This window comes from Stomoxys calcitrans, chromosome 5 (assembly GCF_963082655.1).
Source record: "Stomoxys calcitrans chromosome 5, idStoCalc2.1, whole genome shotgun sequence".
Lineage (NCBI taxonomy): Eukaryota > Metazoa > Arthropoda > Insecta > Diptera > Muscidae > Stomoxys > Stomoxys calcitrans.
In genome coordinates this window covers 78,243,507-78,261,061 of record NC_081556.1, presented here as the reverse complement: position 1 = coordinate 78,261,061, position 17,555 = coordinate 78,243,507, and the positions used below count along the sequence as shown (strand labels likewise).

Genomic DNA, 17,555 nt, shown 5'->3' with positions numbered 1-17,555 from the left:
TTGCCATCATTACTCACCCATATGCCCGGTGGTCATCATATTTACAATTTCAGGCGTAATTATCATGCCCGGTTCATGCTTTATTTGGCTCGGATCAATCTCCATCACCGTGGCTCCCGTTATATCCTGATGATGCTGCTGTTGCTGGTGGGACTGTTGATGGTGTTGCTGGTGCGATTGTTGCTGCTGATGAGACTGCTGCTGCTGCTGGTGACTTTGGCTTTGCGCCGCTGCCATTTGCTGAGCATGCAGCTGTTGCTGTTGAGCTTGATGGTGGGCGGCAGCAGCTGCAGCTGCCTGTTGCTGTTGCTGAACCTGCTGCTGTTGTTTGGCATCGAGTACTTCGCTTTTAATATGTTGGACCAGATTTGAATTTGATTCGTCACCGGTCTGATGGTGCATGGAGTGCATGGGAGATTGATCGAGCCGTTGTATCATGTGTTGGGCCAAATGATTGTCTATATCGAGCGGTTCCGAGGGATCTAAAAATTAAGAAAAAAAAGCAGAAAGATGTTACAAGATTATTGCGATAAATACAATTTAAAAAATATAATATTGGTGAAGTCTTCAGTCAGTTAAGCCTACTTTTCAAAGGGATCTTGGTTAAAAAAGGGTCATTAACCTTTAACTAAAACTTGAATCAGACAACACTAATTGATATTCTGTTCCTTAATGAAATATTGGAAATATGTTTAAAAGCTAACAACAAACTCTAACTAACTCTAACAAACTCTAACTCACTCTAAAGTAAGAGTCGTATGTTAATAAAACCCATGGATGTACAAAAGATAGATTAGTTTATACGCAAGTTTTGAATAGGTTGAATAGGTTTCCTAGAAATTTATGGGGGCAAAAACTAATTTTCGACCTATCAGCGGCTTATTTCGTCTGGCCATTTAAAGACATAAGGGTATTTCATGTACCAAATTCAGCCATGTCGCGCAAAAATAGAGATTTCCAATAAATTCATTCCAAAATAGTTTTATATGTCTGTTACATATTCCTATTTATGGGCCTATATAGGCGGTATATGGAATGGATATTGGAGGGCATGATTGAAAAGAATAAAGAATAATAATTTAAAGGCCTCAAGAAATCAAATCAGGGGATCAGTTTATATAAGGGCTATATCTATTTATAGATCTAGCTAAGACTAATTTGATGTGTAATGGGGGTTAAAAAAGGCAAACGGGATCGCGTTATATGACCTATCTGCGTGGTATTGGGCGTGGGAATTGGAGGGCTTGCCGCGCGGAGGTAAGTATGCCTGCCTGTGACAATCCCATGGCAGCCGGTTGTACGTACCGGATTGACCCGATGGAATCTTCATCGGCAAGGGCTGCCGCCTCAGTGTACGTGTTCGTCTTTTTTCGTCATGGGAGAGGCACATCCCGGAGTGCCTTCTCCGTATGCTTTTGGTCCGTGCCGGGATTGAAAAGAACCCCGGACCCTGGTTCTGTTCCGTTTGCCAGAACCGCCTTCATCATCGGTCAGTGTCGGTGAGGTGTAACAGGTGCTTGGAGTGGGTACATTTCCGTTCTTGCTCTGGCCTAACTTCGCTACGGGAGTATAGTCATACTGGCTATGTCGCTAGGTGCTGTGCGAACACAGCCAGCAGTGGGTCACAAGCGTCGCCGTCGTCGCCTTCGGCGTCCTCGTCGTCGGACTATGTGACCCCCCCGACCTCTCCCGTACGGCAATTTATGCAAAGACAGCACCCTAGCCCTACTATTGCCAGGCCAGTGTCGGGAAATGTATCGTTCCTGCAGTTAAACTGCAATGGACTGCGAGGCAAGATTGATGAGATTGTGGATTTTATGAGTCGGAAGAGCATATCGGTCGCAGCGATCCAGGAGACAAAGCTGACTAACACCTGCAGCTTGCACAGTTGTCACGGCTACAATGTGCTACGTAAGGATCGCTCAAGGAATGGAGGTGGGGGATTGGCCTTCGTTATACACCATTCCGTGCAGTATAGACCTATCTCGCCTGCGCTTGACGCTAGTGACCCATACATGGAATGTATGGGGGTAGCAGTCAAGTCTGGTACTGCCGAGATAGAGATATACAACGTGTATATACCGCCGGTTGGCAGCTGTGTCCCGATTAATGGCCAGGCCTACAGCCCCGACATAAGTGGGTTGCTATCTGGCCATAGTCGTCTGGTTCTGGGGGATTTCAATGCACATCACTCGTCATGGCATTCTCCCCTAGGCAACGACCAGCGTGGCATAGCTTTGGCAGAGCAGATAGATAGCTCCACGTTTTGCACGGTGAATGAGGATGCCCCCACTAGGATTACGAGGAGGTGCAGCAGCTCGCCAGACATCTCAATCGCATCCCCTGATCTCCTGAGTGACGTATCCTGGCAAGCCGTCATCTCTTTGGGGTCAGACCACCTCCCCATAATCCTCACCATCGACCGACCACCCGACTTCATAACCTCTGAGCGCCGAACGTTCATCAACTATAAGAAGGCCAATTGGACTGGCTTCAGAGAGTATACCAATCGCCGCTTCAATGAACTGCCACCCCCCTCTGATGTGCTTGTGGCCGAGAGGAAATTCCGAGACATCATCAACGCAGCAGCCGCTCGCTTTATACCAGCCGGTCGAATACCGCAAGTGCGACCCAATTTCCCGGCGCAAGCAGTGGTACTCGCAGACGAGCGTGATGGGATTCGTGCTATGGACCCCGCTAACCTCAGAATCAGCGAGCTGAATCTGGAAATAAACAGGGTAGTCAACGAACATAAGCGGAATTTGTGGCTGGAACACTTGGAGCAATGTAACTTAGGCACCGGTGCAGGCAAATTGTGGGCCACTGTTAAGTCTCTCTCGAACCCCGGTAGACGGGACGACAGGACCTCAGTCTCATTTTGGCAAGTTAACCGTGACTGATCCGAAGAGATGCGCCAGGTTGTTCAACCGTCAATTTATCGTGCATCCCGAGAGAGACAGGGCAAGGAGGAGAGCCATTCGCCGTATTCGTGGTCTCCGAGCCGATGAACAGCCATCACAATTTACCGTGGGCGAAGTTACGAATGTCATCCGTGGCGCCAAATCTTCCAAGGCGTTGGGCCCCGACGGAATCTCTACATTGATGCTGAAGAATCTGGATTTACCTGGAGTTGAGTACCTTACCACTGTCCTTAACCTGTCATTGAACACTCTTATAGTTCCCGATGTCTGGAAAATGGGCAGAGTGATCCCGCTACTGAAGCCTGGTAAAGACCCGAGTTTGGGGGAGTCGTACAGACCGATCTCCCTTCTCTCACCAGTGGCTAAGACGCTTGAGGCATTACTCCTCCCGAGCCTCGTAGGAGAATTTCCATTCGCCGAGCATCAACACGGATTTCGGAGACTGCACAGCACAACAACAGCTTTGCATGCCATCACCACACACATTTGCCGTGGCTTCAATCAACCCAGGCCATGTGATAGGACGGTCCTCGTGGCATTGGACCTATCGAAGGCATTCGACACGGTCAGCCATGCCAAATTATTTGAGGACATCGCCAACACGTCCCTCCAGCCAGGCCTTAAACGTTGGGTCGCGAATTATCTGTGTGGCCGCCAGTCATTTGTGGAATTTAGGGATAAGAAGTCAAAACACCGTAGAGTGAAACAGCGAGTTCCCCAAGGCGGGGTGATATCTCCGGCTCTGTTTAACCTCTACCTTTCCTCCATCCCACCTCCTCCAGACGGCATAGAGATCGTATCATATGCGGACGACTGTACGATCTTGGCATCAGGCCCCCCACCCATTGATGACATCTGCGATAGGTTGAACGTCTACCTCAACGAGCTTGCCTCATATTTCGCTGCAAGAAATCTGAAGATATCCGCCACCAAATCTTCAGCCACACTGTTCACTACAAATACGCGTGAGGTGAATTCTGAGCTGACTGTGATGGTCGATGGAGAATTGATTCCGACCATCAAGTGTCCCAAAATACTTGGCGTCACATTTGACAGCTCCTACACTTTCTCCCCACATGCCACAGCAATCTGCAATAAAGTCAAAAGTAGAAACAAGGTCCTCAAGTCACTCGCTGGCAGCACTTGGGGTGCAGACAAAGAAACCTTGTTGACCACGTCCAAAGCAATTGGCCGGTCTGTGGTAAGTTATGCAGCGCCAGTGTGGTCACGTCAGCTTTGTGACACGCAGTGGAATAATATTCAGATCTGTCAGAATGCCGCCCTCCGAACTGCGACGGGCTGCCTCCTTAGTTCTCATGTGGACCACCTCCACCAGGAGACAAAGATCCTACCAGTGCGAAGACATAACTACATGCTGTCTAAGCAATACCTTTTGGGCTGTTATCGCAGAAATCATCCAAATCATCATCTTGTGGATAGATACCCACCGCCCAGAAGCCTTAAGGTAGATCTACATGATCTAGAGCGTGAGGTCCAGCGCTACAAGAGAGAACCTCTAGATCAAGCGGCATATCAAGCGGGTCTGAACAACATTCATGCAGACACGGTAGCAGACGCGTTAACTGGCTACCGGGTGAATGTAGTCCTTGGAGTACGACCGCCACCCATTGCACCCGAAGAAATCGACCTCCCCCGGCAAACCAGAGTGATTCTGGCTCAATTACGTTCCGGCAGATGCAGCCGCCTCAATTCCCACAGAGCTAGGATTGATGCCAACGTGCAAGATGTATGTCCCGACTGTAACCAGGGACCGCACGATACACGTCACCTGTTTAACTGCCCGGCCAGACCCACTCGACTCAGACCCAGATCCCTGTGGACGCACCCCATCTTAGTCGCGGAGTTCCTGGGTCTTGACACTCAACAGAATCAAGCAGACGAAAGATAGTACACAATAAACTGCTACAACAACAACAACAACATGCCTGCCTGTGTGCGAATCCTGACGAGAACTTTTAGCGGTTATCTCCTTTGAAATGTTCGGGCGGCATTTGAGAGGTATGTCTTGTAAATGGCATAGTAGCAATTATCATTGAGCTTAAACCTGCATCATACAGCACTCATTGATACGAGAGAAATATCTCTGCTGTTCCTTGATGGGCAAATTTGTCATTTGCAAGCCATGTAAAAACTTCACCCCAATGCACTGTAGTCGGAGTTGTATGGAAAGAGCGGTCAAAAAAAACCCAAAAGCCACATTTACTACTCAATTTCGATGAAATTTGAAACAATGTCTTGTATTATGCATACCGATGTCCGAACCGAATATAGTCCAAATCTATATAGACTATATTTCGATATGGCTGCCATATAGACCGATCTGCTGATTATGAGTCTTAAGCCCATAAATGGGTCAAGTAAAAGGTATAAGAGAGTAAAAAACAGCGCAATGGAGCGTGAATGGTTCAGCTAGTACGGCATAAATAAAATACCATGGACACAATCGAAAACTTACAAAAAAAAGGATAGAGGTACCTTTAGTCTTTGAATCATAACTTCGAAGGTTGCAAAAAGACGAAGCTCAAATTTTACCACTATTGACATTGGAGATCACTATTGACATAGTAACATAGTGGAGTAAAATATCAATCGGGGGTTCAAGGGGAAACACAACTAAAACATTACTTAAAACTCAATTATAGTGGCGAGATAACATTGCAAAACATACAAATAAAACACTAAAAACAATCCCATGGCAGCCGGTTGTACGTACCGGATTGACCCGATGAAGTCCTTCATCGGCAAGGGCTGCCGCCTCAGTGTACAACACACTGCTACAACAACAACAACAACAACTAATTTTAAAAAACCCACACAAAACTACATAAAACTTAGTTAATACCTTTCTTTTCAATATTCAGTATAGATTTTGCCAATATACATTAAATTATACCCTACACCACCACTGTGGTACAGGGTTTAATAACTTTGTACATTTGGTTGTAACACTAAGAACGAGAAAAGCTAGACCCATTGATAAGTATACTGATCAGCTTAGAATCACATCTTGATTCGATTTTGCTATGTCCGCTTTTCATAACACTTTTTTAGTTCAAGGACGAACGCTATTGATTTTGAAAAAAGTTTGTCAAGATTTGAATATAGCTCCCATATATATCTTTCATCCGATATACCTTTTTAAAGCTGTAGAATCCACTATTTTGGTCTGATCTTTACCAAATTTTGCACAGTTTTTTTTTGACGTTCCAATATGTGTGCAAAATTTCATAAAAATCGGTTCAGATTTAGATATAGCTCCCATATACACCTTTTAACCGATGTGGCCTTTTAAGTCTTTAGTATCCACAATTTTGGTTCGATCCGTACAAAATTTAGCATCAGATGTTTCGTGTGACATCATAATAAGTGTTCAAAATTTCATCAAAAGCGGGTCTGATTTAGATAATAGCTCCCATATATATATTTAATCCGATTTGACCTAAAAAGGCTGTAAAAGCCACAATTTTCAATCTTTACCAAATTTGGCATGAAGTTTTTTTTTTGTGATTTCATCAAAATCGGATCAGATTTAGATATAGCTGCCATATATATCTTTCATCCGATACGCCTTTTAAAACTGGAGAAGCAACAATTTTGGTCCGATCTTTAAAAATTAAACTCGAGATGTTTTATTTTACGTCTCAATACCTGTGCACAATTTTATTAAAATCGGATCAGATTTCGATATAGCTTCCATATATATCTTTCAGCTGATATGACTTTTAAGGCTGTAGAAACTAAAATTTTGGTCCGATCTTTACAAAATTTTGCAAGAAATGTTTTATTTAACGTTACATTGCAAATTTTGCCTATGAACATTCCAATAAGGAACAGGGTAAACTTCTCCCATATCAATGAGTGCAGTCCGATTCAAGTTTAAGCTCAGTGATGAGGGGCCTCCTATTTATAGTCGAGTCCGAACGGCGTGCCGAAGTGCGACACCGTTTTGGAGAGAAGTTTTACATTGCATAGTCCCTCACAAATGTTGCCAGCATTAGGAGGGGAAGACCATCGCTGAAAATTTTTTCTGATGGTCTCGCCAGGATTCGAACCCAGGCGTTTAGCGTCATAGGCGGGCATGCTAACCTCTGCGCTAACGTTACATTACGATTGCAAAAGTTCATTAAAATTGGGTCAGATTTAGATATAGTTCCCATATATATATATATATATCTTTCAGCCAACGTCCTAGCAAGTGTGCTAAATTTCATTAAAGTCGGTCCAGATTTAGATATATATCCGATATATCTTTCATCCGATATGGCAAGTAGTCTGTAGCAGCGACCGTTTAAGTCCTATCGAAAAAAAATTCTATAAGGTTCAATTCAGTTTTCCAGAAGGTATGCAAAATTAAAGTCTGACAAGATTTCATAGTCATACATAGGTTTCATATATTGAAAGTAATATGTATGTTAACTAGTTGTTGTAGGCTATAATATAGTCGGCTCCGCCCGACTTTTGCCTTTCCTTACAGTTTTTTTTGATGTGTCGACCTGCGATGTCTTAGGAAGTAAGTACTTATTGTCAGTACTCATTTGGAAGCGTAGAAAAAAATTTCAAATTTCATCGTTCTAATTCATTCTCTTGCTGTTTATGTTCTCTTGTATTACTGGTAATGCCGAAGGTATTAGTATGAATAAGTCATTATTTTTAAATCAAAAGTAATACTGATGGTAATGGTATATCTATGAACCGTAATGTTACAAATAACGACATGTGCTTATTATGTTTTTGCTATGAATGCGTGAAAATATCTGCATGCGAATATTCTGATTCACTGGAATCCCATCGTGATTTCAGCAGAAGTACAGACTTATAGATGGACATGGTGGAACGAGAATGTTAAGGCCATCAAAATTATATGCACCTTATAGTCACTTCAAGGTTTTACAACAAAAAAAAAAAACGACTAGACCTCATCCAGACTTACTTCACAACTGTAGTGGGGCAGTTTTACTAAGGCCTTTCCACTGGAATATTTTTCCACTACATTTTAGTTTTCCTACATCGAAACATGTATTGAAAACAATTAAGGACATTGTAAGTAGCACGGAATTCCTAACTTAACATTTTCTTTTTAGAGGTTACTTTACAGTTTTTAGAGCGCACAACAATCCGACAAAGGGGCGGATTAATATCTAAACCTTCTTTTTCAACCTAACCTAACCTAACCTACATCGAAACATTATACATGATTATAAACCAACAACAATTTTGTTGTCTTTCATATACGCTACTGTCAACGTGGCTTCCTATGGAAAAAGTTTGTTTAAATAATTTAGTATGCAATTAGAATGGCTAATTAATAAATATTTGTTAGAATTTCGCCTTATCTCTTCTTAAAACTTTTGAAAAGGGAAGTAACTGGTCACTGTAGGACCTACAAGCATTTTGCAGGACCAACGAGCATCGCTGTCTCCTTCTGCTCTGGCAGAGATAATTTACAGAATATTGGATAAATGCTATTGTCCGTGGCTGGAATCTCTTCATCTCGTTTACCTCTTATCATTTTAAGACTTGCATAAAGGCCTGAAATGGCTGACTCATAGAACTTTTGGAGATAAAAGTACACCGCACTGTAGCAGAGTTGGTAGCAAACTTGATGAGATTTCCATAGACTTAAGACTGTTGTTAAATATTATATCACAAAAAGGTCGATCTGGGTTTTGGAATTTGAGGTGGGGCGGGCTCACTCCCTGACACTTGAATCCCAAGGTCTATAAGATTCGTAATCTACTGCCAAATGCCTTTTATAGGATGAGGCATGCCTCCCAGGTACTTTAACCCAAATTTAAATATTTAATTTATGTTTTGTGTTGCTTTTAAAAAGCAAAACAAAAAAAAAATCGCATAAAATAGTCCACCCATCCCTTATATATCCTGCATTTACCGCAACTGATCTAATATCATCGCCTCTAAGTTGAAATTTCCCACCCCAGGCCATGTGACCCCAAATTGTAATGTGTAATTATCTGAGCCCGATAGCTCACCTCACCTAGCCTACACTTGCTTAAAAATTTTAATATTCCACTTTACTCACTTGATAAATCTCGGGTATCCGTACTCGGATTACATGACAGGTCCACGTGCTCTGTTACCGTAACTGGTGTTGCTGATGGTGCCGGTGGTTCGGGGGCGAAATCGAGGAAACCCATGGGTACTCCCAGAATTCCTCCATTCTAAAAAGCAAAAATATGCAGCATGTCAAATCAAATTCGTTACTTTGCTACAATAAAATGCCACAATTTTATGGCTCACAGTTTCGTTATGGAAACTCATGTTAGTGGTCACTTACCATGCCCATGCCTAAACTAGTCATATTTTTATCTTTTCCGTCTCTAGCTACTACAATTTGTGTTACAATTGCTGTTCCAGGTGCTGCTACTGTTGTTACACCGCCAGCATTATTTGACGCCGATGCCGAGGACGCGGACGCTGGTGAAGCTGATGATGCTTCAGTCTTGCAAATTTTCTGCAATGTCGGCTTCTCGGTATCAGAATCTTCGCCTGTCGTCACTATTGTTGTGCCGCCCTGTTGCTGTTGCTGGCCACCCGCTACACTTGTAGTAACCGTTTGTACCCCTGACACCGGAATATAGTTTCCAGCCGATGTCTGTTGGAGACTAACGATTGCCGTTTGATTTTGATTCTGTATTAGTATGGCTTGGGGATGCTGTTGATTCTGTTGTTGCTGAGCCTGTTCGTGATGTGATAAAATTAGATCCGGAGATTTCGAACGTTTACGTACTCTTGATTTGCGACCCAATTGCTGGTGTTGCTGTGGTTGGGACGAGGTGGGTGTTGAGGTTACCAATTGTCCGGCAGCTGCCAATTGTTGGGCACTGTTCGGACTAACGGCATGTGTTAGGACAGCAGTACTAATCTGTTGTTGTTGCTGCTGCTGGTGCTGTTGCTGCTGTTGCTGCTGTTGCTGATGATGCTGGTGGGGTATGGGCGGTGAGGGTTGTCCGGGTACTACCGTTGCATTGACAATATTGCCAACAACGGCTTGTTGTATATTTTCTGAAACGGTTATTGTAGCTGTGGCAGCATCATTCAGGTCATCGGCATTCTCTGCAGTTTCACAGAGACCTTTAATTTTCAACTGTTCAGCAGTACGCAAGAGACCCTGTAAATAAACAAGAATAAGGGCAATAAAGATTAGGATATGTTTGGGAACAACTTTTACAGAAGATTTACAAAAATTATTTTACTAGAAATCATTAAATAACCGTTTATTCAATAACACTGCAAATATTCAGAATAGCATAGTGTACTATTGTGAATAAACCAATTAGTGGCATATACTACATTTAGAGAAATTAGTAAAGACGTAAGGCAAAAGAAATTCATGGTAGCGAAAAACGTGCACGACAGAAAATTCCTATAGAAATTTGCTATACAGATCAAGTTGATACCACAAAAACAAATATAAAACAGGGGGCAAGCGCGAAAAATTCGCTATATCGGGAGTCAATTAATTATTAAATAACGAACCTTTGCCTTTGTTCATCCCTTTAATATGTAAACATATTTTTCGAAATTCTACCAACAAAACTTTTCCAGTTATAAGTATAAATAAACTTGTGTTATTTATTTGGACAAATGGATAGTTCAATTTAAGGATAAATATATTTTAAATTATTTGCGTTGTTTCGGAAACAACGAAATATTCTTGAAATAGGTACCAAACAAGTCATAATAATTGAAGTTTCTATAGTTACCGCGATCTTACCGGACATATAATGCACACAAATAACCTTTCTTAAACTACAGTTTGTATGGCAGCAGTACTTGTGACGTCGAACTAGGACTACAACAGTGCGTGGTCGGCTTCAATGATTCTTTTGTGAGGCGTTTGTTTGTATCTATCGTAAATCAGGAGAATTTCTCAACAATTTGCCCTGCGTAATTTCCGCAGTTGACGCAGTAAATAAAATGACATGACCCTCGTCGCTATCGCTGCTGTAGTAAGAAAATAATTCAAGTAGGAAAAAAATTACTCACAAAAAAGGGATTTTCAACTCTTTTTTTTTTTGTTGCTTTCAACAATTTTGGTCTGTATTTTTAGTGGTGGGGATGATGAGATGTTACTTTAGGAACATCAAACAAATGACGGCTGCTTACTATCGGTAAATGAGTGACTGAGTGAATGAATGAAAAGGAATGGTGCATAAAGGAGAAAAAAAGGCTTTGGTTAAAATGCATACTTGGTTAAAGGTCCTCCAATAAGTGGGTGATGCTGATGGCTATGGTAGTGCTAGTAGTGGTGGTGGCAATGTAGTGTGCAGCTGAAGGGGTGCCAGTCTCCCGTGGCTCTAGATCTGAGGGGTGGCGGGCAGGAGGTAAATGTTTGGTTGGTCATAGACGACAGACCATCAACGTCTTATCTTGACGGGGAAGACAAGAGTAATTGTGGAGTGGAAAACACTTTTAGATTCCCACTTTATTCTTTATCGCGTTTTTTGTCTTTTCTTTAAGCTGTCCAAGATGAGTTGCTGGCGTTGCCTTTGTGCAGCCTTTTGAAGGATTCTGGCACGAAAGGATTGTAATTTTTGTTGTGAGTGTGTGTCCAAGTATCTGAACGAACACAAGAAATTAATGAGAATTCTCCCTAAAAAAATACCCATTTTTCGTTTAATTTATAAAAATGTACATAAGAAACCAAAGGCTACAACACGACCAAGACGTCAATGCAGATGACAACGCACATAGAGGTGGTGGCAGTGGTGCGAGGGCGGTCGTAGGTAAAGAAAAAAGGATTCCTGCCTTGCTTTCGGCATAGAATAGTAAGAAAAAAATCTTTTAAAAATGAATTTGAACTCATTAGGGAAAATTTACATAATAACAAATAACAGGACACGAAGCTCAAAAGAAGACCTAAAAAAGGATATTTCTTGTTCTTTGGTTTTCTTTTCTAATTAAAAAAATAAATGATGTGAAGCAGGGTTTTAAACTTTGTTCTTTTTCCACACAATTTTCGTCTCTTGTATCGTTGGTTTCGCATCTTTCTTCGCCGTTGTTTTCAAGGAGAACATGATTAAAATGTAGTTTCCTTTCCTTTGTCTCTCGCACTTAGTTTCCTTCTTCGCTTTTCTATAACACTTCATTTGCACGCCCCCTCCACCAGTTTTCCAGCCTTGTTGTGTGTCCAGAGGCAGTAAAGAAATTGGTAGTACTGGACCTCCCATTTCCATGTTAAATTACAGGGTATGCCAAAGGAGACAAAAAACAACAACAACAACAGAAACAAAAACAGAGAACTTGATGTATTTTGATATCCTTGTAAATAATTGAAGTTGTTGATTAATGCCATCGTTGACGAAAAGTTACTTGTCCAGAATTATAAATGATGTTGGCACAATGAGTTGTAATTTAAACTCAACAATTAAAAATTCTAGGAAATGCGAAAAAATTCGGCAGAAAAATCTACAAAATTTTATAAGAAATTACAACCAGGACAAATTGTGTGTATTTTAATATAGTATATTATTATTATATACTAAAATAATATATATTCGTCGTATCCGTGGTCTCCGAGCCTATCACAATTTACCGTGGACGGAGTTACGCATATCATCCAAGGCGTTGGGCCCCGACGGAATCTCTACACTGATGCTGAAGTTCCTGGATTTGCATGGAGTCGAGTATCTTACAACTGTCCTCAACCCGTCCTTAAACACTCTTAAGGTATCTGATGTCTGGAGGATCGGTCGTACAGACGGATCTCCCTTCTCTCACCAGTAGCCCAGACGCTTGAGGGACTACTTCTCCCGAGCCTTATCGGGGAATTTCCATTCGCCGAGCATCAAACAAATACGCTTGAGGTGAATAATGAGCTGAATGTGATGGTCGATGAGTGGAGATGGGCGATTGGTAAATACCCAAAAGGTATTTATCCCGTAAATTGGGTAAATACCCGGCTATTTACCCATTTTTACCCAAACGCCGGGTATTTATAATTTTCCAGATATCTTGGATATAGACACATTTTTTGATGATTTCGTTTTCTTTGTATATAAAGCTGACCTTATGATCTCATAAAATCGGATTTTAGCCATATATAGCCGCTATATAGACCGATCTCCAGAATTAAAGTCTTAAGGCAATAAATTGGTAATTTTTCATCCGATTTCGATGAAATTTGACACAGTGAGTTCTGGTAGACCCCTATTCATTTCTGTGAAGTGCGGTTCACATCGGACTATATTTGGATACAGCTGCCCTTAGACCGACCACCCGTTCTCCCGATATAGAGTATTGAGGCCATAAAAGATCCATTTGTTATCCAAATTAGATGAAATTCCTGTCAAATGTGGTACAGACTATATTTGGACATAGCTGCCATATATACCGATCGATGAGAAATGATTCTGACCTTCAAGTGTCCCCGAAATACTTGGCATCACATTGGACAGCTCTTACACATTCTCCCCATATGCTACAGCAATTTACGATAAAGTCAAAAGTTGAAACAAGGTCCTCAAGTAACTCGCCGACGACATTTGGGGTGCTGACAAAAAACCTTGTTGACCACCTACAAATCAAATGGCCAGTCTGTGATAAGTTATGCAGCGCCAGTGTGGTCTCTTCAGCTCTGTGACACGCAGTGAAATAATATTAAAATTTGTCAGAATGCCGCTATTCGAACTGCGACCTCAGTGCTCATGTGACCCTGACAGAACGAAAAGTTATCCCAAGGAATACAAAAGATGAGTGAAGAAATTACAGAAAGTAACTCTGCAGGTGGTCATCGGTCCAGATCGGGAATACACCCAAAACGCCAGATTCGCCAGGGACCTAATATCTGCTGGTCCCAACCTCATCTAATAGCTTCGGAATAGCATTCAAAATTGAAATGCCCCTGTAATTAGAAACCTCATTGAAGTTTCCGGCTTTAAATAACGGTTTAATATAAGATTGCTTCTACAATTCCGGCCGATATCCATCCTTTAATGAACGGTTGACTGTTGTAAACGACATTAACCCTGCTATAGAGAAAATATCAAATAAGGACGGAAGAATTTATTTATTCATCAATAAATATATTGTCTCCTTCAAAGTAATACTAACATCGTCCTTCCTTTTGTTACTCATCGAAGTAATGATCTGAGACCCAAGAAAGTATACGAGGTACGAGAATACAGGCTAATCAAAAAATAGCCTTTATTTTAAGGTCTGATAAAAAACAAACGCTATTTTAAAAATTTTCTAATATCTATTTATTCATATAAACTTGCCCCCTTCAAAGTAATTATCCTTAGATATTTCTTGCAATTTTTATACCCACCACCGAAGTATCGAGGCGTATTCATTGTGGCATTCCGTTTGCAAAACATCAAACTGTAAAAATCTAAAAAAAAACGTCCGTCTGTCCGCCTGGGCTGAAACTTTGCACAGATTCTTGTTTTGTCCATAAGCAGGTTAAGTTCGAAGATGGGCTATATCGGACTATATCTTCATATAGCCCCTATATAGACCGATCCGCCGATTTAGGATCTAAGGCCCATAAAAGCCACATTTATTATCCGATTTTGCTGATATTTGGGGCAGTGAGTTGTGTTAGACCCTTCGACATCCTTCTTCAATTAAGCCCAGATCGGTCCAGATTTGGATATAGCTGCCAAACAGACCGATCTGCCGATTTAGGGTCTTAGGCCCATAAAGGCCACATTTATTATCCGATTTTGCTGAAATTTTGAACAGTGAGTTCCATTATGCCCTTCGACATTATTCTTAAATTTGGCCCAGATCGGCCCAGATTTGGATATAGCTGCCATATAGACCGATCTCTCGATTTAAGGTCTTGCGCCCACAAAAGGCGCATTTAATGTCCGATGTCGCCGAAATTTGGGACAGTGAGTTAAGTTAAGCACCTCGACATAGTTCTGCAATTTGGGGCAGTGAGTTGTGTTAGACCCTTCGACATCCTTCTTCAATTTAGTCCAGATCGGTCCAGATTTGGATATAGCTGCCATATAGGCCGATCTCTCGATTTAAGGTTTTTGGCCCATTAAAGGCGCATTTATTATCAGATGTCGCCGAAATTGCGGAAAGTGAGTTAAGTTAAGCCCCTCGATATACTTCTGCAATACGGCACAGATCGGTGCAGATTTGGATATAGCTACCGATCTCTCGATTTAAGGTTTTTTGGCCGCATTTGAAATTTGGAACAGTGGGTTGTGTTAAGCTCTTCTAAATTTTTCTGAAACGTGGCCCAAATCGGTCCAGATTAGGATATAGCTGCCATATGGACCGATATCTCTATTTAAAGTCTTGGCCCTATAAAAGGCGCATTTATAATCCGATTTCACTGAAATTTGACACAGTTACTTACGTCAGACTTTACGACATCCGTGTCGTATATGGTTCAGATCGGTTTATTTTTAGATATAGCTACTAAAAAGACCAATATTTTGTTATACACACTAGAACAATGACTTGTACTTATTAGTATTAGGTTCAAATCGGAACATATTTCGATATAGCTGCTATGGGGCATAAGGCATGCATTTTTCAACGGATTTCGACGAAACGTGGTTTACATATATATCTGAGGTGGTGGATATCCAAAGTTCGACCGGTCGAACTTAACGCCTTTTTACTTGTTTTCATTTTTTTCCTTTTTTCTAATCCTTGAAACTTAATACAGTTTCTTTGATCAGAGGACGACTAACCAATTATCTGTCAAAAACAAACTGATAATCCAAAATGACTGATATTACCAACATATATAACAGACATGTGTACCAACGTTACTGAAAAAATGCGAAAATCTAACATACGTAACTCACGAAATTTGAAAATTTTTTCATCAGACCTCGCATCAAAATGTCAATATAGAACTCAAAATTTTCAACTCATTTGTATAGTAATTTAATGGTAATGTTTATTTAACCATCTTCTGTTTCTACTACTACGAGTTTTCTAATTTTTAATGACATTATTGTTATGATAGAAAGTTAAATTATTTCATTTATGTCCGATTTCTTGCTATACTCACTTGTTGTGTAATGTCCTTTTTTCAGTGCTACAGGAAATAATTAAAAATCGAATTTCGAATCTTTCGAAGTTGTACTGAATGTCTGCTAAATAAATGAGTTTACAAGTTTCAAGCCATCGTCTCCCTCTCTCTCTCCTTCTTCAAATGTATATTTAATATTTACTGTGTAGTGAAATGTGTAAAAAGGATATTGGTTTTGAAAAAAAAAAATTGAACTCTTTCGCTCACCCTCTTTAGATTTTTCTGGATAATCAAATATTTGCCAAATCAAAAAACGACACTTCAATTGTTCATTGTGTATTAACTATGTACTTACATACATTTTTTGTATATGTCTCAGTGTATATAATGATCTGTATGTGGTATGTGTTTAATTATCATGGTTTTATTTATATAGTTCCATCCATTCTTTGTCTGACCTTATATACAAGTTCAGGATTTCAAAACAAGAAAAAATCATTGCTCTATACACGACAGTTTACAATACACACGCCACACACATACACCCATGTATTTTGTATTCGAGTGTATTAGTAAATGATTTTTTTTTTCATTTTTCTAAAAAAAATTAATGATATAATGTTGCAATCAAGCTTACATTTCCGTTTGCTCCGACAATTCCATGCCATCCAAACCAGTCATTCATTCAGACACCATTCGCCACATCACACCATGGCTGGGAGAGCAAGATTCATCCTTACTCTTTTCTAGGGTTTGGTGGCAATGAAGAGAGAAAAAAATCGAACGGCGCGATATTCTATATATACATACATTCATACGTATATATATGTGTGTATATAAACAAGACCAGTTTGACCGACGAATGGACGGACATCAGAGACCATTTGAAAACATCCAATCCTAAGTTATCAACACACACAAACACACACTTTAGCACACTGTATGTCCCCCAATACACCCACACCTAAACACCAGCAGCACAGTGGTAATTAGGATGGCATAAAGGAAGTTCGAGGAAACGGATCCCAACACTGTTGGGTGTGGGGGTTGAGACTACTAAGCGTCTGAGTGGCCACCAAGGTTTTTGGGTGTTAAATATGAAACATGTTATGGGTGGTTGCAACGGCCTGGCTTGGGAGCAGTGGGTGCCCATGGGTTGCTGCATATTTGGGGCTATTGTGCTCAAGGGGTAAGAGCTGACTGGGCTAAGGTGAGATGGTAGAGGCAGTGGTGGGTATCTCAGTTTTTGGGTGGATAAAAATTCGCTCCCACTGCCAATGCCATTGGTGTACTTGCCGCCTCTGCTGTGTTTAGTGTTTTTATAAGGTATTGTACATTTTTAATGTATTTTATGTACGCTTTTTCCCTCACTTCAGCTATTGTATGTAATTAATTTAAAGAAAAAAATTATATATATATATATACAACAAAAAATGCCAGCAACAAAAGCAGCAGCAGAGCAAAAATTTACTTCACTAGACAATTACATCAAAAGTTTTTTTTTTTAGTTTAGTTACGAGGAGTAAGGCTAAAGAGCGGCTGGGCAATCCCAAGCCAAAAGGCATAGCCACATGCAAAACCAAGGATGGCTGGTTGGCTGGCTGGCAGGCAGTGGGGTTGCTTTGCCATCTATAGGAAGAAGGTATTAT

At 40.9% G+C, this 17,555-nt stretch overlaps 1 protein-coding gene across 4 annotated transcripts in view; it reads right to left on the bottom strand.

Moving 5' to 3' along the window:
• The window catches only part of LOC106096024 (longitudinals lacking protein, isoforms H/M/V), a 284,269-nt gene that overhangs the window by 7,977 nt on the left and 258,737 nt on the right, over window positions 1-17,555 (bottom strand). For all 4 annotated transcript variants that reach the window (XM_059369239.1, XM_013263531.2, XM_013263532.2 and 1 more), the window contains exons 4-6: window positions 9,238-10,071; window positions 8,983-9,121; window positions 18-482 (exon numbers count right to left, since the gene is read on the bottom strand). In XM_059369239.1, coding sequence (XP_059225222.1) covers window positions 18-482; window positions 8,983-9,121; window positions 9,238-10,071 — 1,438 coding nt within the window. The remainder of the gene's footprint in view (window positions 1-17; window positions 483-8,982; window positions 9,122-9,237; window positions 10,072-17,555) is intronic.